This window comes from Stegastes partitus, unplaced genomic scaffold (genome assembly GCF_000690725.1).
Source record: "Stegastes partitus isolate 25-593 unplaced genomic scaffold, Stegastes_partitus-1.0.2 Scaffold9, whole genome shotgun sequence".
Taxonomy (NCBI): domain Eukaryota; kingdom Metazoa; phylum Chordata; class Actinopteri; family Pomacentridae; genus Stegastes; species Stegastes partitus.
This window is the reverse complement of record NW_007577740.1, coordinates 1347146-1369048: the sequence shown is the minus strand read 5'-3', so window position 1 is coordinate 1369048 and position 21903 is coordinate 1347146. Positions and strand designations below refer to the sequence as shown.

At 40.7% G+C, this 21903-nt stretch overlaps 2 protein-coding genes across 2 annotated transcripts; both read right to left on the bottom strand.

Moving 5' to 3' along the window:
• Positions 1–1650: 1650 nt before the first annotated feature.
• gpr176 (G protein-coupled receptor 176) lies at positions 1651–15714 on the bottom strand. Its single transcript, XM_008284795.1, has 3 exons — positions 15477–15714; positions 7417–7669; positions 1651–2896 (listed from the first exon to the last, which is right to left on the bottom strand). The coding sequence occupies exons 1-3, from the start codon at positions 15712–15714 to the stop codon at positions 1651–1653; spliced, it is 1737 nt and encodes a 578-aa protein (XP_008283017.1).
• Positions 15715–17337: 1623 nt separating this feature from the next.
• On the bottom strand, positions 17338–21662 carry LOC103359443 (acyl-coenzyme A thioesterase 1-like). Its single transcript, XM_008284784.1, has 4 exons — positions 21580–21662; positions 20166–20714; positions 19869–20071; positions 17338–18579 (listed from the first exon to the last, which is right to left on the bottom strand). Exons 2-4 carry the CDS (start codon positions 20620–20622, stop codon positions 17989–17991), a joined length of 1251 nt encoding a protein of 416 aa, XP_008283006.1. The 5' UTR covers positions 20623–20714; positions 21580–21662; the 3' UTR covers positions 17338–17988.
• Between the last annotated feature and the right edge of the window lie 241 nt (positions 21663–21903).

Below are 21903 nucleotides of genomic sequence, written 5' to 3'. Positions count from 1 at the left end.
AATAAATTACAGGCTCATTCTTCCTTTAATATCTTTTGGGTACATCAGAGTCAGATGATCTTTACAGTCACTCACTTTAACGTGATGATTCTCCGTACTAGCTATATCTCCGTAGCTATAGTGACTGCAGAGGTAAAAGGTAGGAATGTTTGCTTAAATCAAATCAGGTGGAAAAAATTAGTGAAAGAAATGACCTTCCTGTTTTGTAATTACCACCAGCGTTTTGGGATCAGTATTTCTCGAGTGCTTTATTTCTACAACAGAGAGTATAGTTTACTGCAATAACTGTCCTTATGCAGTCATTAGTGCCACACAGAATAAACATATTACTCGTCTCATTTCTTCTTTTAAGTAATAGCAGTGGATATTGTTTCTAGTCAGGTGTGACTGCACAATCTTGTCTGATAACAGCATGGGTAGGATGCAGCATAGATTCAGGTTCTTTGTGGACATAGCAGGGGATTGTGGGTAGCCCCGGAGGGAGTTATGGCTCGACAAATATTTGAAGTGCAGCCCCAGATCTGTTTACCTCAGCCGAAGGTTCAGGCTAAAGCTGTTACTAGTGAATTATGCATCTCAAATAAGACTGAGTCAGACGTGGCGGTCAAATTTAAAATTAACTAAAATTTCTAACAATAAAAAAATATGCTTTTGTATCTCTGCTCTTACTTATTGTATTTTATAGTCATTTGTATGTGCAATTGATTTTCAGACAACCTGTGAGAAATCAATAAAATTGATCTATGATGATTTAAGGATCCCCGACCTAGATTTTTTTTTTTTTATTCTTCTTTACCTAAGCAAACACATAATCTTGCATATTTTCCATCTATCTTACACAGTTTGAGTTCCAGAAAAACACACAAAAAACACAGTTAAATTCTGATCATTTCACATTTTCAACATGTATTTGTATACTTTACATCTGCATTTTCATCATATGAAATAAATTTTAAGTACAAATAACAACAACATCTATCACATTAGAAGAAATGTTCCAAAAGTGGAACTTGAGGAAAAAAAGGGCAGCAAATGGTGCATTAATCCCAAATATTTTAGTAAAACTTGTCAAACATGGTTACAAAAAAATAGCCCCACAAAGGCTAAACTAAAAAGACTGACACCGAGTTGTGTTGATCTACAGAGTGCAATCACAGCATAACCATTCTACAAAATGTTTTGTTAGGATGTTCAATATCCCTGTTTGATTATTTGCTGTGGATATAATCCAGTATCAGTGCATCCCTCGGGATAATTGGATTTGTACAGGGCGTTCATTTGCCAGCTCTAATCAAAAGAGAGAGATTCAAAAAGGTATCTGCATTGTCAATCATGTAGCAAACGCAGAAGTTGTTAATTATGAAACTGGATCTTTCAAGCTTTTTGTGACGTTGGATTGAACTGACATAGTTCTCACAACATTATAAATATTTTATATCAAATTTGTCCAATATGAAACTGCAGTGCTTCATGCAACAGGCCTTTGTGCAGTAAAGTGGAAAACCTGAATTCTGATAATGGCTACAACTGGAAATCAGAAAAACATGGCAAGGTTTAAATTGACCTAAAGAAACCAAACGTATATCGATATCTTCCCCAGGCCTGATCAAAAAGGTCAACCCTGTAATGAACTGTGTCCAGTGTTGCAGATCAGGGGTCCACAGTGGGAATGGTGCTAACCTTGTTGTTCCTGCTGATCCGGCGTTCAGGCCGTGGCCTCGGCAGTTTGGTCTGGATCAGCTCCTCGGGTGTGTTACCCAGGGGCGGCAGCAGCCTCTTCTTGCTGTTCCTGGTTTCAGGTAACCATTGGGGGGGCAGCTCAAATGGTCCAAAACCAAACTGGGTGGAGTCCTCTGCTTCCGTCGGCGTAGCAGGTGCGACCTGCGATGAAGAGGCATAAGCACAGGTGTGGACTGGAGAGGCCCGTGGTGCTATGATTGAAGGAGGGACTTCCTTAGTGATGACCAGCCCTCCTCCTGTCCCCTGGGGGCCCTGCAGAGGCTCCTTTTTGGTGATCACTTCATCTCTGAGGCTTCCTAGTCTTGACCCACGCCTCTGGTCATCATTGGGCCCTGAGCAGCCCCCTGATCCTTGAGAGGGGATCTCGTTCTCCACATCCTCTTCCTCTTCTTCTTCCTCAGACGGTCTGAAGATCTGCTGTTGGCCAATGTTAAACATCTCTAGAAGCTGGCTCCCAGAGCGACCAGCTGTCTCCAGTCCCACCGGCTCACCAATCGCCCCTTCTGCCCCCAGAGATGCCAGACCCCCGGTGCTGACCACATTACGGCGGCTGTAGCGTCTGTGAATCCTGGCCACCAGGTCCAGCCAGCTGTGGCGCGCTGAGCGGTTAACAGTCAGAAACAAGAGTGGGTTGGTGAGGAGGGACACCTTAGGGAGCCAGAGAGCCGTAAGATACAATGAGGCGGGCAGCTCTTTAGTGTCTGCCAAAATGGTTCGATAAACCACTAAGGCTCCATAGGGGGCGCTGCACGCAGAGAAAGCCAGCACCACAGCCAGCAGAGTAGCATGTAGCTCGGCTTCTCTCTGGGACACGTACGGAATGGAGATGCTGTTCTGAGGAGTCCGCAAGGCTGCAATGATCACCTTCTTCTTCTGGCTGGCACTGAGTGCTCTGCGGATCAGAAGCATGAAGAGGAAGACCAGAGCCAGAGGGAGGATCACGGTGGTGACGTTGTAGATCAACACGTACACCATGTGGCCCAGGGAGCGGGCGTGGTCGTCTGAGCAGGAGGAGGTGACGTACACATCTGTCACGTTGGTCACAGCAAACACAGGTAGGCTGGCCACAGTGGCATGGACCCAGATATAGATGACCAGGTCCCGAGATCTTGCATCTGAGATCTTTCTCTCTAATGGATACAGCACTGAGTAGTATCTACAGGCAGAAAGACAAAGTATTTCAGCTTGACATCTTGCATGCAAGTAATTTAATATTTTGGGTTCTGGACTATTGATCAGACAGAACAACATGCTACATGATACCAATTTGGGATATGAGACATTTTGACTGAGCACTTCTCACTGTTTTCTGATGACTTACAAACCAAATGATAGTCACTTGATTTTGACAACATTCAACAGATTAGTTGTAGCTCTCATTTCATGCTGTTACCTTCCACCAAACCAAATAATTCCAGTAAAAATGAAGAACCTTTACTACATGAAAGGACCTAAAGAATGTGAAGAACCATCCCTTAAATAAAGAGGTTCCTCACTTTGTGGTGGTACTTTGCAGAACCAACGCAGGAAGAACTTGTGACATACACAGGAGGAAAGTAATGCAGGTGTTAAAAATACAGTGAATTGAACTGAGTTTTAGGATCCTGGTTTTCTTCACATAATTTCTGCTCTGAAAAAGGCCTGTTTGGTGAGAGTGTTGCCTAAATGCAGTGATGCTGAGATGACTTATTATAATCTGTCTCAAGATGAAAAGTAAAATGGAGGAAAGTAAATAAAATACACACATTAATAACAAAAGATGAAACATTTTGCTCTGAAAATAATATCCCTACTATTTTCATGGGCACGTAGCTAATGAAAAGATCAGGTCAATTATGACCCTCTCACTGAAGGATGGCCTTGTGGTGTGACTGTTTGAAGGGGGCTTATTAACATTCTAAACTCCAAAAACTGCCAGCAGGTTTGAAAAGCAAGTTGTCTTTACAAAATTACCAAAGTAACAGCATTTATCAGACCCATAAACTGTACAAACACAAAGGATTGTTGGATTTTCAACTTTCGAACAGTTCCTACAACTTGAACTCATCTGTTATGTACTGTTCTGTTGGAAAACTCAAACTAATCTGGCCTAAAAATTATGATGTTTCTCATTTTTGTGACGTGTCATTCAAAAAAAAAAATCACCATAATTTGGGCTGAACTGGGCTGAAGTGCAGGCTATGTACACAGAGCAGATATGAGACAAGTTAAAAATGTAAAAGTTAAATATCTATAGTATATGGAGCTACCATCCATTTTTCCAGTATTGGCAACACCTGTGGGTAATTGATAAAATGTTGCATATCGTTAGCCTCATAGCATACTTGCCTAAGTCATATTTTCATGTTTTTGGGAAATGAGAAAAAACACAATTTTTAGAAATGACATTGGTATTTATTACTGATTTTTTAACAGTACGTTCCACCAGATGTGATTGGCCAATGACATAGGTAGAAAGACAGGATGATGCAGAAGTGATAGGAGAGTAAAGTTAGGCAAATATCTCAATTTGACCAAAAAATGACTTAGGCAATTATGCTATGAGGCTAACGATATGTTTTCTTTTTTTTAATTTTTGTAAAATATGTAATAAAAGAAATTCAAATTTGGTTGTGCTGTTTTCATAGAGGTGCCGGATTTTATGTTGCAATGAGAAAACAGTGGGGAAATCTTTGACAAAACACCAAGGAACTGGTTAAGACAAAAAAAAAAAAAACATGTCTACCATTTTAGCAGCCACTTTGAATGTGCTAAAAGGCACCCAACTCATTAGTTCGAATCATGAATATTTAACACTTGCTTTTATTGGAATGAGATGAAAAAATATTCTTTTCATTTATGTGTGGCATGGTAACCTTTGCTGAGGGTAAAATCATGGGAGTGCTTTTTCAGTGCACACCTACAACAGTACAATTAGATCTCCTGATATCTGCATTACAGATAATAGTATGTGGAGTGTCTCTCATCCTATTGTTGTTCCTTAATTAAAAGCAAAACAGATCACATTAAGGATTAATATTCACCTAGACTGTCTCATCTGTGCTACTGTATGAATGTGTTTGTATGTGAGCCTGCAACTGTGCTGCAATCTCACCCTTTCTGTATATCCACAGCCTTGATTACCCTCCGAGAGGATAAATAATTCATTGCTTTGATATCATTCTGACTTACTAGTTGCTATGGAGGCAACACAATCTTTGTAGCAGCGAAACCAAGGTTCAGACGAGGCTTCACCCATACAGAATCTGGTTATATCAACCTAAAAACATCTTTGAAATCCACACCTATGAAAGGTAAACTGTATTCAGTGTGGTTCTGTTGACCTGATTAAGTCCTGCATGATTTCTGGTTTGCAGGATGACACTTCATCAGTGATCTTTTGTGATCCTTTGTCTGTACACCACAGTCATCCAATATTAACTACAATATTATATTTATAATTAATATTCACATTATAATAACAGCAAGTTTTTCGTACATGTAGATGTTATGAATTAGATATTCAGAATATGGAGGCTTCAGAGCTCTTTTGTGAAGAACAGCCGGAATTGCATACATGCTGACATTCATTTTTTATGCAGGATAGATGCTAAAGTTGTGAAGTCTGGCATGGAAGAAAAAAGGTCTTGGAGGATGACTCATTGACTAATAAGCCCTCTATGACATCATCTGTAGGTTTCCTGAACAGTGGTTTTGGAGCTCGGTGTGCTGGTTTCAGCTGTCGCCATCATGCAAATGTCTCTGGATCATGGACAGTCCAGTGACAATGATTAAGCCTTAATCTAATTGAAACAGGTTAGTTATCTAAAAAGGCGTGTTGCTTATCTCCCAACTACTAAAAATGTCCATGCAAACTATCACTGTGTCATACAATCTCTGCTGTTTGTCACCCTTATTTAATTTTTTGTTTTAGTGAGAGATAGAGAATATTATTGTCATTATTAATCCTAGTGGCAACCCACGTGGCTACTCTAGTAGATTTGATACCATTTGATACAGGCCTGTAACCATCACGATCCATGTCTTTGTGTATCTCTTGTTGTCTGTACTTCTTGCCTCTGTGTGTCTCCCTCCCTTTTGATTGCCCTGATCTGTTTTATCAGGGTCTTGTGACTCATCTGTGTCTTGTCTCCCAATTAGTTCCCTGTGTATGTATAGTCTTGCCTTTTCCTTTGTTCCCCACCATTTCGTCCTGTTTAATCTCTTGTTTAATCTCCAGTCAGTTCCAGCAAGATTTCTTCTGTATGCTCCATGTTTTGCCTGTTTTGTATTTTCAGTTTTCAGTTCTCTCACCAGATTTGTGCTTTTGCATTTGGATTAGTTACTCTTGAGATTCACGTGGACTCTTAGTTTGGATTTTACCCTCAGCTGCCTTTATCAAGCCTGCCAAGTGAGTTTTGAATTAAGTTTCAGTTTTGGCTGATTGTCATTTTTTGAAACCAAACATGCATAGCTTTTAGTTTCATAAGAAAAATAACTTAATTAAATTAAAGATTAGTTAAATCCATAATCAGATACATGGCACCATAGAGAAAGCTTTGAACATAAACAACCATAATCCAGCGACATAACTTGGTTAGTTAAATGGATAAACAAGCACCAAAATTGTGTGATTTACATACGTCAACAAAAAAAAACCTTTAAAATGTCGTTTCTGTCTCTCTAAAATGCTGGGTTATGCTGTGCTAGTAGGAAAGACAGGGGTAGCAACAGGGCAAGGAGGAATGCTATTTTAATTTTTGTGAGGGTAAAAAAGCCAGATGAGACGGAATTATTCTTGATAGTCAGAATGTGTGTGTGTGTGTGTGTGTGTGTGTGTGTGTGTGGGCAGCAGCAGCCATGTCTGACTGCTTTTGGCTGGAGTGTTTAGTGCTGCAGGGAGGCCTGGGACACATGCTCCATCGATCGCAATCCTCCACCCCTTCTTATCCACACCACAGGGTGCAGATGGAGATTGAAAAACACGTTTTCCTTCACACAAAAGAAAAAACAATCTTCCAGAATTTGGCCCCCATTTGAAACTGCTTCACTTGTGCACTTGATGTTCCAAGATGTTTTCAGAAAAGTGTTACTCCAGCTGACTCGGCAGAGCAATGTATTGACAAGCTGATCAGGGAATTGAAAAAAACAACCCACTTCTCTCAAGTGGTCCTTTCAAAAACAATGACGTGAATAAGAGGAGTCAACTCACTTTTTTCAAACACATTTTAAAATCGGTAGCTTCAGCTGCAAAGCTGAAGTGAGCAAAAACAAAACAACATGCACTGCACTCAGGACAGAGGGCTCTTCTGTTTTTTTTACCTGTTTTGAAGAAGGTGAACTTTAATCTCAGGTGTAAACCACAATTACTGTTGTGAACAAAAGTTTCCATACACTTGTAAAGACCATGTGTTTCATGGCATTCTTGAGTTTCCAGTGACTCTGTAACTCTTCATTTTGTGTGATGGAATTACTGGAATGCATGCATCTTTGCCACAAATAACAGTCGTGCATTTTGGCTCTTTAACAGATTTTTACGGGTCTCCTGGAAATATGAATCTGCTGGGTCAGAAACATACATGGCCTTCACAAGTGTGTGTACACTTTGGTAACGACTGTATCTATGATTACAGTATGTGTTGTCCCTGCCTACTTTGTATGTATGAAGTGAAAAAGATGAATGTTATTTGGATTGACCTGTCAAGTGCGATGGCACTGAAGCTGAGCACAGTGACAGAGCAGAAAAGTTTGTGGAGGAACTTGAGGGCCTTGCAGAGCAGCAGTGTGTGAAGCCACCAGCAGCAGCGAGGACTGGCTCCAAGTGCCACGTCGAATGGAACGCACACCAGGCCGGCGCAGATGCCGGAACATGCCAGATTCTTGATGAAGCGATTGGTCACAGATTTAAAGACATTCGTGCAGCAGGTGCACCACAGCACCATGGCATTACCTGTGGGGAGAGGGAAGGAGGTTCATAGCTTTAGAATAAGATCAGACATACAGTGTGTTTCCTGATACACACACACACCTTTGTAGAAAAAAATGAATTTGTTGCATCTTTGCAGCTATTGGACAGTTAACGACAAAATGCTAAATCGTTTGAATTTGCACTACATAGAAGGACAAGACAACCACAACAACACAGGTTCAGTGCAGACTGACATTCAAACTCACTAGGAATACAAAATACAAAAATTCAGGGGACAATGAGACTTGAAGATGATTATTTGCAGGTGCATAAACACCACCGTTTCCTTTGAATGTTACAAGCCTCCTTTATATTGAGACCAGTGTTTTCTTGCAGCTGAAAATGTAACAAGTTCCAGATTCATGGAAACCTTAAATTCACTTCAATGTCTGAACAGATTGGCTCCTTTTAAAGTCTTTTTAGTGAAAAAAAACAAACAAACAAAACTGTGAAAATGTACATGAGGGACAGTGTGTACTTGCAAAGAACTGATGGCAGAGCACAGTGCTCATTCAGGTATCGCTTCATGGAAGAGCTTTCTGCACTACTTCACCAAATTCCATCTAAAGACATTCTTAAAAGGCAGGCAAGGATTATTTGCTCTCAGACAGTGGTTCTGTAAAGACAGATTTCTAGCAGACATGATATTTTGATAATGTGCTGTATAATGATTCTCTTTTCAGAACGAAGAAATCAATTAAATCAGAAGTGAGTGAGCCAACATACGATCAGGTGCAAGCAACTAACTGCGGCATTTCTATGTTTAGCTCTCTCCATAATTTGGAGCAACAAGATGGTAATGATGGTTGATTACATTTTAAAATGTGAACTTTATACTTGTTGTGACTGATGTCAGGTCACATAGGGCCATGTGTGATACCAGCTCCTTCAAAAGTAATTACCCACAGAGTGCTGTCTGTGCTGTCATAGTCAGCAAAAGAGCAAGATGTTCTGAAGTGAAGAAAACTGTTTTATTTGTTTCTGATCTCTGTCAAAAAAAAAAAAAAAAGGCATCAGCTGATCAGAGCAAAGCACATTGCCAGTCGATGTGAAACAAAAAAAATGTGGTTACAGTTTACAAAGAAAATGTTCTGAAATCAACTCCACACCATAAAAGCAAGATGATACAGCCTTTAACAAAGAATTATTCTGGAGGTTTTAAATGGAGATGGACAGAAACTGCTTTGGGAGAACATGGCGTGCTTTACTAACTGAGCAGGATTTCACTGTGTTACTGAACAGCACACGGGAGTAGCATTTCGGGGAAACCCTAATGTAGCGGTAATTAATGAAGTACGCTCTGCCTCTGCAGACTGAGCAGCATGTGTGGCTGACTCACATGGGATAATGAAATTAACACAAATATTGAACGAATTGCACTGAAGACAGTGCTTGTAGCAAATATATATTAATTTCTACATGTGCAGATCCTGCTATATTGATATTTTACCTTCTCCTTAATGTGGCTGTTGATCAAGGCAGTGATTTGTCTTTTTGTTTGAAAGAAAAACACTAAGCAGTACAGGAAAAAAATATCCTACAAATAATTACGGCACTCCAAAGCAGCCTATGTTTCCATTTTAAACAGCATTTACATCTGATTGTGACAGAAATGAGTCATTCAACTGCCTTTGTATAAAACACTCTGGGGTTTGTGTTTCATCAGGTTTAAATACAACAGATGCCTGGTTCTGGTTATATAAAGACTGTGGTCATGATCAGAAACCAACAATTACTGTTCGTAGGAAACATAATGCAAACAAAGGTTTCCTGCATCACACTGGTTCTGTTCATTTGTGTATCGACCCTGAACCTTTTAGAGTTTTTTTTTTTTTTTTCTGGATGCTAAAAGTTGTAATCTGTATTAAGTTCACTTCAAGAAAATATAGACATTTAAACTCTGTTGCCAGACAAAAACATCTATACTGGACAATTTTCTCTTTTTGCTGTCCACACTGTGCATTGGAACCAGGACTAGGTTGAAGGGATGGACGTAGCTTCAGGGTCTGGAAAGTGAAGCCTTAATAAGTGTCTTTAACCTGCATTCTTTTTAACAGTCAGCAGGGGGCAACTCCTCTGGTAACAAAAAGAAGTTCAGTTGTTTAAAAGTCAATGAGAAAATGAACCTACTTCTCACTTGATTTGATTTAGTTACTCCAACCATATCGTAACCACAATTTCACAATCACTGCAGGAACTGCCGTTGTTGGCATTTGCTGCATGAGCAAGAAAAGAAGAATACGAATGTAAAGGAAAAGAATTCACAGAAGCAGGGAGAAAAAGGGTATAAATGTACAAATCACAGGAAACAAGTGTCCTGATGAAAATACAACATACAACAGGTATTTTTTATCTTAACAATTTCAAAAAGACTCACAAGTCACTGCAAGTAATATGTCCAATGTGAGCGTGGCTTGTGGCAGGAGCAGTGTGACAGTCTAACTATAGCACAGCTGGTGTGATGTCACACCCTCCCAGAAGCTGCGACACAAGTGCTATATGTGGGATCACAGCTCCAACACAATATGTGATATTAAAAAACTATGTTCTGTGACAATGTCAAGGAATTCCCACCTGCACTAAAGAGGTAGCTTGTCAAAATCAAGCGCTTCACAAACTGTGACTAACTGATGCAATATGTGTCCTTGTGTCTTCGTACCGAGGCCTCCATGCTTTTATAGGCAGAGCCTGCATTGTCTGTAAAATCACTTTGTCCCTTTGTGCCTAAAATACTCACCTGGCACTTTAGGAACACCTTGGCAACCGTAATCACAGCAGCCAATAGAGAGAAAGCGCAACCGAAAAGCATGACAGCTTTAAGAACAAGCAAAGGTAAAAAAAAATATCAATCAATCAATCAATAACACTTTGTGATTCTGCTTCAGAGTAAGTTGTGTCACTTCTAGACATAGTTAATAATCTGCTGTTTTCAGTGAAGCCCACCAGGAAAAGCACACATCCAGGTGTCTACACATAGTAACAGGTGCTGTAAGCTTCAGTGTGTGAAACATCATTAACGCACTTAACGGCTTTCCAGTTACCTCCCAGTGGTGTTATAATGACTTCAGTTTCAAGGGCAGATTTATTTATGAATGGTAACCAACCAACTAGTCCACATCACTTCTCATAGACCTGACTACAACTGTTGGCAACGCTTACCAGTGCCATGCACACTGCAACACATTAATGAGATTAACAGTAAGACTCGGATCTGTGCTTTATCAGTAAAACTAATTAACCCTACAACAAACTTAGAAGGCCATCAATCGTGAAAAAAGAGACGCCCAAGTTGAATTTGTTTGCTCACTTATTAAGTAAAAGATTTTAAAAAATTGCCTTGGATTTTGGAATTAGAAAAGCCTACCCTTAAACCTAACTATCTGTGGAAACAAATGGTGTCTCCATATACTGTAGATATTTTACTACTTTCATTTTCTACATTCTCAGCTTTTTTACACTACTCTGTACAACAGCCCAGGAAGATATTTCCCTATGCTGAATGTATCTTCCAACAGCTTGTGGGCAAATTGCTCCTCTGTTGATCATTTCTGGTCCATGCTGCATTTACTTTATTGATGAAGTATATTCTAACTTGTTTTCAGTTTCTCCCTGATGCCTTGTCTCTGCTTCGCTCTCAGACTGCAGGTCTACTTGTGGTTCCTAGAGTTTCCAGAAGTAGAATGGGAGGCAGAGCCTTCAGTTATCAGGCTCCTGTTTTATGGAATCAGCTCCAAGTTTGGTTTCGAGAGGCAGACACCCTCTCTACTTTTAAGGTTATGCTTAAAACGTTCCTCTTTGATAAATCTTAGAGTTAGGGCTGCTCAGGATCACCTGAACTGTCCCTTAGTTATGCTGCTATGGCATTAGACTGCTGGGGGATTGTAATGATGTACTGAGCTCCTGTCCTCTCCTCTCTCTTCCTTCCATATAGTTATAACCACCATTACATGTCACTAACTCTGTGTTTCCCCCGAGGTCCTGTGCTCCCTGCGGACGTCTCTGGATCTTCACGTCCTTGACCTCCATCCGCTGGCCTCACCGATCTCCAAAACACTTATATTCATATCTATTGTTCTGCTCTCCAACTGCTATCCCCTCCCCCCCGACTGTTAGTCGACTGTAGCTTAGCATAAAAGCGTACAGCAACTTGTCAACATGCAGTCTTGTCTCTGCACTCGGCTGCATTTCTTTATTTGTATGGAGTAAATAAACAAGACACATCTGAATTACTGAGATCCAATGCTGCTTGGTGTATTCTGAGATTTCAACAAGACTGGAAATTTCCCTCTGTTAGCAGGATTTTTGCAAAGCTAGGCTAATCACCTTTTGGCTTCAGCTTTGTATTTAACAAATCCTCTCATTTTATTTCCAACAATTTTCATATTCAACTATGTCTTTCAAGTGGCGTCACCAACCAAATCAGATCATAAATCAACAAATCGGTCAGTTTTTAATTTTTGCTTCACTGGTAAGGCTTGTTGGATATGGAATGTGGAAGAGGATGGAAAACATGGACAACTAGTGGGGTTAACACAACTGCAAAGTGCACATACTAACAATACAGCTAAGCATCAGCATCACTGACAGAAATAAATGAACACTGGTTGTTGCCAAAGTGAGATTCTTCATGTCAATGTGCAGTTGGAACACCAGAAGGTCACAGATTTCTTCACCTCTCTATGTCTCTCTGCGACAAACAAAGACGTGAAATTATGTGGAGATAAACACTGCAATCATTTTTAACCTGCAACTTCTTTTTTATGCCCATGCTCAAGTACCAAACATGAGTGCTACATTAACTGATCTGCCTTGAGGCCATGGTTATGCACATGAACTCCGACTATGTTTATCTAAGCTGTATTAATAAGTTGGATGCTTCAGCTACATAGACCTTTCACCAAGAGAATGTATTTCTTCAGTCAGTTACACAGCTTTTCCTTTGCAGATGGAAAAAAATAATAATTACACCCCCTTCGAGACAACAAAACACGACGGAACCAACATATTTTGCTCACTCCTGATTATAATTGCTGTCTGAACATTTGAAGAAAAAAAAAACATGTAGCCTGGCTTTTTATCATGGCTTTTTTTGATATCAGAAAAAAAAAATAGCATTTTGGAAATCCAAAACCTCAAAGACAGCCCTCATAGTTTTATTCTCTAGATTATATACGTATTCAAAAGGCGCCTGCTGACAAAGCAACACCAATTAGCGCTGCAAAGAGTAAATGGTGATTGATTCTAAAATTGATTCAGCCATTTAACTCGCTAAAATTTGTTTTTCATTTATTAAGTGGCAATAGTCTTGTTTGTATAATTAACAGTCATGTAGTGTGTTATTTAACTCTCCCGAGACAGTCAGGAAAGGGGAGCAAATAATGATTCATTTCTATTTGTGTTTTATCGTTCTGTGTCTTTTAGCCAGAAAGAAAACAAACGTATTATACGTATGAAACATTTAGACCACCCCTGGCTTTGCATTTTGACTCTGCGAGGTATAGACTCTATCAGACCTCTGTGCTATCTGCCACCAAGATATTAGCAGCTGATCCCTTAAGTCCTGGAAGTTAAAAGTCTGAGTGGATCAGATCACCACTATTGACCAGATGCACCTCACACTTTCAGGAGACTCAGTCACCTGACTCTCGCTCAGGTCATTACACCTGCCCAGTTCCAGCTGTAGTCCATCTAAATAACATACCAGACCATGACATATGGTATTGTGAGATAATCAGTATTATTGATTTAACTGTCATGGTTTATAGGTGTCACACTAAATATCAAACACACAGAGACAAATCTGGCTGTTTGAGCCTTGTTGTCAGACGGTAATGTTGTACCTCTAAGCTTCTCTGACCCTGCCACAGTCAGAGGTGGCACTGAGTCAGACCAACAGTCATTTGGTCATTTTTTTTCCGACAGTTTCGGTGTCAATTGCACCGTGTTTCATCATGGTGAACGATGTGTGAAGGCTGCAAAAAGTCCAGCCTCTTACCATGCCTGTCCAAACAACACTAGCAATCACGGCTGAGTGTGTTTTCGGCAGCGGGGGGGCAGACGACATGTCACAGCCACGTTTGTGAAAAATAACACATTCATTTGCAGTGCTCATTTTAGGCAGGAGGATTATGTTTCTGGCTGCCAGTGTGATAAAGGGGATGCCGTGTGAGGCTGATGTATTAGTGTAGTCCATCACTTCACTCCTCCCTCAATTCCATCGTCAGCTGTAGCCTGGGCCTCTCCTGGCACCAGCACGAACAGTCACAAAGACGGCACAGATTTAGTTTGAAAGAAGCTTAAAATATGAAGTAATTGTCACTATTTCCAAATTTCATGATAAACTATGTTGCAAACATCTGTCCAATTCACCACTACAGTCCGTACACATCTAGAAATCTAAAATTTTGCCCAAGTTTGTTTCCATATTTCTGGTCACCTGACATCCTAATTCATACACATTTAATACAATGCTGTTTAGAGCCTCAAAAAATAATAAAATACTTTCAATAATTACATTCATTTCTGACTATTTTGATCATTGATTAATTAGTTTGGGTAATTTTTTCAACACAGTTCATTATTTATATACTGCCAATTAATAACATATGCAATCTGAAAGCATTTTAAGAAAACAGCTTTCTATTTACAGCTGAAACACAAATACCTTTATTCCTCCATGTCAGAACACTGGAAATAACAAGATGTTCAGTTTTGGACAACACTGATCAACATTTTCTGACATTTTACAGACCAAACAACTGATGGCGTTATCAGGAAAATTTTGAAGAATAAAAACATTTGTTGTGGCCCTAATGCCCTGATGACAAGAACCGACACATGAAGTGGCCAAAGAGTAAGTAAACCAGCAGTCTCTTGACCACGACTACGCTACTTATAAAAAAAAGTAGGGCACATATCTTATGAAAGACATACATGCTTTTCCTCCACCTGTCATGTAACATCTGTAAATATGTGGGGATGACCAGGGACACTGACTACAGACATATGACTGTGTAGACTAATCCTAAGAGCTCAGCAGAAGATGACTGGACTTCACCTTCTGCTTCTCGAAGAAGCGTCACCTCATATCCAGAAGGCTTCTTTAGCTCTGAACTACAAGTCTCCTGCTGAAACTCTTTGGACTACAGTTGACATTTTTAGCATGTGCAGACGACCCTAACCTCTGCCTTTCACCTGTGATTGATAATGGGACAGTGTTAGCGCATTAAGCTGATCATACATGCCACATAATGTACAAAGGTTGACTACTGACTTGGACTAGTTGTTCACGGTCTCCAATAAGTGATGAGGAATGACAGCAAAATCGAGGATTTGTTTTTGAGTGTCACTTAAGATCTCAACAGTTCTTACAACTGATGATATTTTCTGTGTCTTTGAGGGTTGATGATGGCCACTTACTTTTATGATTAAGAGAATCAAACCCAGGGGCGTTTAATATGGGAAAGCTCTCTAATGACAGTCATCTTCTCACGTTGTCATTTAAAGGAGACACCATATTGTTAGTGTTTTTTCTTGGGACTGATGCTTGTTATTTGTTGCAAACTGCCTCAAATATCTATTCATTCTGGTACAAAAGACGTCCCCACAGAAAAACCCCCATGACCCAGATAGAGGAATCAAACTGTTGAGGCTTTGGAAGAACAGTGATAAGCTTCTGTTTCAGTAAAGCAGTTTTAAAAAACAAAGTGCCATGATTTACTGAGTGTAACGCAGGATGTCGTGCTGCCTGTCTGCTCGCCTGCAGGTCGGTCTGTGTGCGCAGACTTACCGAGCAGCGACCCTATAAGGACGAACACCTGGACGGTGGTGCTGAAGTCCCGGTACGCCTGCTCTCTCAGGAGGCGCTGCTGCTGCTGCTGCTGCTGCTGCCCGTGGAGCCCGGAGCCCTCTGCGGCCGGACCGCCGTCCCAGCGGCTCGACGCGTTCAGGAGATCCAGCCAGAGGTGAGCCGCCGTGAAATTGACGGCGCCGTCCCCCACCGTGGCTGCCCGGCTCCCGCTATCCATGTCGGTCCACCGCGAGATCCGGACGGCTGTTAGGAAGGCTGACAGAGTGTCAGCACCGAAGAGGCATTCCTGACCTGCTCCTCTGCTCGGGAACAGAGGGGATCAATGCACATCTCACAGCTCCCGGCGCGCAGGAGATGTCAGCGAAGATGCAGGACGGACACATGCAAGCAAAGCGAGGGGCTGCTGCTTGGTCGGTATATAAATTAGAGGGGGGATCATGGTAAAATAAGCACGGGGGGATGGCTAGAATAACCTGGAAGCCCCATCATTTCCCACTGCGGATGTATGGCAGAAGCCAGTGGAGTCCGTGCGCAGCGGCTCTGGATGGATGCTGCTCTCTGATCACCTAAAACCACACCGGCGTGCGAACTCTCTATTCCGGGAACGAAGCCTGCAGCACCCAGAACACAGCAGCATCACTTCTAGCCGTCCAGAAGAGAGAGAGAGAGAGAAAAAAAATATTGTGTCTGACAGGCTGTTACTCCCGCTGCCGCTGCCAATCGCACTGTCAGAGGCTGTTTATTGGTAGACCGGATGGTGTGGGGAGACCGCAGCTGAATATTTCCCAGCATGAGGTGCAAGACTGAAGAGCAGAGCCCCTCCTCTTCTCAGAGCATCAAGAAACTCCACTGGATCTTATGAATGACAAGCAGCATGGAGGAAGAGATCAGAAGTAAATGAAGAGATGTGTCCATCAAGCCAGAAAGACAGCAATCTGTTTTGATTTTTAAGGAAATATCACAGAATTTTAAGAGGAATTCATCGCCTTAAACAATGCTTCTAACCATTCTGTAAATGTAATGTTGATCAAAATAAGAAACAGTGGGTAACTTTACATGAGCTCTCCCCTTTTGCACTGCTGCTGCTCTCTTGTTCGGTCTGTTCTCTCACAGCAGCTCGATAAATTCCTCTTTGGTTTGTTGAAAATACCAAAGACAGGAGAGGGCATTCCTCTGCAATACAAAACATTATATACACCAATTCATGTTTTAATTATTCTCATAGCAGACGCTCTTTCCTCCAGAATACAAGATCAAAATCTTAAATCAGGTTTTATTATAATTTATGGCACAGTGCTAACAACTTCCCAGCAACTGTTGGTTGACTAAGGAAAGACACATCTGACATCTTATCAATCAAACATATTGTGCTTGTTCATGCAGAGTGGGTTCAGCTGGAGGGACAGTTTTGTTTGTCTTCAGCTTCACTCTCAGACTTCCTTCTTTGATGCAGGTTAGATTGTTAATAAAGTCCCTAAGAGAGCAGCTGAAGTCATCAAAGCAGATCCTCCGCGCTTTGAAACAGACAAAAACCCTTTAATGTGAAATTCCAACCACCACAGTGGGATTATTAAGAATATTTGCTTTTGTTTCATAATATTTCATCGTCATTCCCCCACCTGACCTGTTTCATCCTATATATCTCATATCTGTCATGATGTGTAAAAAAAAGATAATTATAAAAATCATTTGCACTAATAACTCCCATGTAGTTAATTCCAGGAGGCTACTAAACTCAGACTGCTATGCTGAACCTGAAACGATTGATTTTGTGAATTTTTCATTTTGGATTTCCTAAAATTATTTATGAAATTTTAAAAACGAAACATACAACACAAAATCATTTAAAAATATATTATTTATTGATAGATCTTTTTAATACAACAGAATTATTACAGAGCCCTTATACAACCAAACAAAATATTTATACATCTATTTTCAGGTTAGAACACTGCATAAAGGCAAGAAGTGTTTTATACAAAGAGATGAACTCAGACTTGATTATTAGTGATTGGTTCCAACCATACAACATGTTACTGTGTCTGAGCCATCTTAGCGTGAAGCTTGTGACGCACAGATCATTTTCACGGCAGACATTTTGTCATGTCTCTGCAGTCAAAGCACAAGTGTAAGTAATGACAACAGACTCTTCTGCTTTTGTGGAACACGTCAACAGAACAGCAGCAGCACTAGCTCCTACTATTTTTCTGCACTGGCAAGTCAAAATGCTTCTCTTAGAAATGAAAGAATTATGCAGGAAAATATACTCATGTGTCATGAGAACTCTAATGAACTAAAAAAAAAAAACCTGGAACTGAGGAGTGTTGAGTTAGTTTCAGGTAAAGAAAAGTCAAAAATCAAAAGCTCCAACATTGGAATGCAGTCATACCGTACCGTTTAATATCCTCTGAGAAACTACAGGCAATGGCGGTAAGCATCACTAACAGCAACCAGTCAGTGATGCTTGATAGATTTGTTAGAGCATTGCCTTCTAGCAAGAACTTGTGTTGTCCAAGTGGCTCTTGAAGAACTCCTGGACTCTTTCCCACAGGTTCAGCTGAGCTTCAGAGTGGGCTTTTGACTCGCCACCAAACACCACCTCTCTCCCAACCGCTGCGTGAAACCCAGACGGACAATAAGGCATGGGAGGCACTTCCAGAAAGTGTCCAGCTTTTGGATAGGTGACCACCTGAAACGATTTTTTGCCGTGATTTCTCAGTATTGCAGCAGCCTGGTTGGCAAAAAAAGGGCTGTTCCAGTTGTGGTCGTCTTCAGAGACAGCAAAGAGGAACTGGCAGGTGGCACGCTCAATTGGGATCAAAGAAGCCCTGTTCTTTTCCAAGGAAGGGTCTGGTAGGGCATCACGAATATCTACAAGCCCAGACTCTGTTATTTTAACATTCTTTATGACTGGGGACAGTGGAGGTATTACAAGGTCTTTGTAGTGTACAGGAATCACAGTATTTGCATTGCAGGCGTTAATACAGACGGTTGCTGAGATACCAGAGAAAAAAGACGACATCAACAGAGCCAAACCACCACTGTGAGAGATTGATATGATGCCAATCCCAGGACCTTTAACCTGTAAACAGAGATAATGTGTTAACACATGTTTCGATGTCTTTTTTTGTAACATGTACATCTGTGAGTACAATCCTGACTGTGAGCATATAAACACGCACACATGTTTTTGTTCCTCAGACTCTGCTTCTGCACATTCAATTTTATTAGTTTGAATAATACAGGATGCTACATTAAATGCTGAATCTCTGCTTATTTATTTATTTATTTGTCTATTTTATATTTCTTCGATATTAAAGGAACTCTCAAAAAAAGAGAAAAAGAAACAGCTCGTAGCCCAAAGCAGACCACCTCATCAGTCACACCTCCTGGGAGTTCTGCTTGGACATGCATGGTTGCCAATGGAACTAGCACATTCACATTTATTGATTTTACTGCTGATGGAAGCAATGGGATGTCACTGGATGACATTTCATCATCTAGCAGGATCTAAACATACAGCCAAAGCAACCCAAGAAGTGCAGAGGTAAAGAGGTGAAATATTCTCAAGTGGCGGGTCATTTAGCTGATCTCAGTCCTCCCACTAAATACGAAAGGTAGTGAGGTGCCACAACAAGCTAGAGCTTATGGTGTTTGCAGTGAAAGCCTGAGAAAGCATCACCAGGGAAGATACAAAGCATCTGCTGAGGTCTATTGGTCCAAGACTTCAGAAGGACATTGATTGCAAAAGATTTTTAACAAAATGTTGCAAATAATTTTGTTTGTCATGTGTATCTGTCCAGTTTGCTTTTGAATTCCTAAACTTTGGACAAAGTGTTACAAGGTCAATATCTTCAACACAGTTCTTTCTATATTGATATAAACTCACTCAAATTAAAGTAATTTAAAAAGACATGGCAGACAATTAAGCAATTAGTTATCTCGTCTAAAACATTGTCAAAACATGGAAAACTGTCCATTAAAACTCTCATAGCCCAATCTTCCAATTGCTTGCTTTGTTTCTTTAAAATGTAAAGGTTAGTTAACACATCAAAGTAAGAAAAGAAATTAATTCTTAAAAAAAAAAAAAAAAGCAGATCAGAGCTTCTGTCCATCTGCTATGAGACTGATCAACAAATAATTTCAGCTCTAGAATAACCTTGAATATGCAAGTTTTGGTCACAGATCAATGGTTGTGACATCAGAAAGTAGCCAGCAGATGGCAACACTGGCACAGTAAATACAAGCACAATATATTGTCTCTGTAAATGTTGGGACATTGTTTTCACCATTTTCAGAAAAAGTAAAACAGCAAAGTAAAACGGTACATGAATTGGGATAATTTTTTTCATTTTAATCTTTATTACTAACCTCTGGCTGGCTCCTCAGATATGTTACAGCCTCCTCGAAGTACTCCAAATCCAAGTTTTTAGGGTTTTTCGGTAAATCCAGGTAACGAAAATAGGCCAGTGCCAGAACAACAAAACCTTTACTTGCCAAGAGGCTGGCTCTGGGTTCACTAAGGCCTCCGCCAAAAGTGTACAAGTCCACAATACCTGGGAATGGACCCTTTCCTGAAGAGAAATAAAACATAAGGCACTTAAGGAACATGGAGTTCACTAGTGGAGTTCAATGAATGGAACTCTAGTTTCTCTAAAACACACTCACCTGGAGGTATGAAAAGGACTCCTCGTATTCTTCCCTCCTCTACAGGTATTCTCTTCATCCCCTCAGTCATGTATTCTCTCTCATTAGTTTCAGATGCTAAGACAACACCAGTCTCTTCATTCACGGCCTCTAACTCCACCCGTGTTGGGCTAAGCACATTTTTCTTTGTGAATTTATTGTGTGGAGTGTCTGGTGCCATGGTCCAAAACAAGCCCATGGGCTCCACACCAGTGTAGCTTCCTCCCAGCGAGGGCGCACGGGAGACATCCACCTGGCCGCTTCCATCGGCTTTGTACAGGGCAGAGGCTTTGAAAACAATCCCTCTGTCATCAACCAGTTTGGACCTCAGTTGCACTGGTTTGTGCGGCGCAAGGCCCTCCACTTTTACCTGCACCAGTTTATCAAAGAGACAACGAACACTGGGGAGGATTTTCAAGCGGATCTGTGAGTAAGCCATTGCAATTGTCCAGAATGGCAACAGCGATCACTTTAATTGTCCTGCTTCCCCCTTATTTTAGTCTTGCTTCTAAAGCTGTGGGGTCACTGCATCTGTCAGAGTAGGAAAGAATAAATGAAAGTCAGTGCTTGCAAACACACACACACACACACACACACACACAAATCACATCTGCATGCCTCACTGCTACCATTGTTTTCATTAAAAACATTCATTTAACAATTTTAAAAATAGCTTTCATGAGAAACTCTGCAATGTGGAGTTTCACAGCGAATCTGAGTCTCCAAACAGAAATGTTCCATTCAGTATTGCATAAAGAAGCACCATAATGTCTACATTAACCACGTCCTCAGCATAAACAGGCATATTAATTCAAATATTAAAAACCAGGGACCAAGTGCACAACCATTATTCTGCACAGAAGTGACAAATGCAGGTAAAGGGAAATTTAAGTACAACACTTCTATGTACACTGGAGATTCAAATTAACCTTCACCCAGATAAGAGAGTGACAGTCACATGGGCAGCACTAATGTGTTCAATCTGAAGAGAGTAGAAGAAAAAGAGAGTAGATTTGGCACGCCATGGTCTGCCACCGACCACATGTAACTGACCAGTTTCCATGGCTAAAGTTAAAAATGGAGTGAGCTGCTCGAGGAAAGGGCATTTAAGGACAAGGGGATCCAGGGTAATGTTTAACTGGGTGAAGGGTGAAGTAATGCCGTTCACTGTCCTGCAGATCAAAGCAGAAACAACTAGCATCCAAAACACAACAGCTAACTTTACACGCTGCTTAAATTCACCCTAGTATTGTCATTTACTTAGCTAGCTACTAACTTTGCAGGTTTGAGCTTGGTTGAGTTTTTATGTTAGTTTTGGACGACGAACGACTTAAGTGAATAATAATGTAGGTCATACTGTATACGCTGACATTAAAATTAAGACAATGTCTCCTACCAACGTATGCATGTACAGCCTCGTAGGATTTTTCTGGACACCGACGGTATGAAAGAAGCAGTTCTCACCCAGGAGGAAGCGACTGGGCGCAACCACTGTGCCCAAGAAGGGGGGTGAAAGAGTAGGGTTTCCGGAAAGCTTCTCTGTTGTCTGTTTATGTAGAGTGTTTATCACACACTTACACTAGTCGTTGGCATATTTATTTAAGATGTACTTATTGAGTGTAATAGTAAAGGAGAGATTATAACGGATCGAACATGATAAAAAAGTCATACTCCCTATGCAATGTAATTGTCCATATTGCTGAAAGTTCATATTAGATAG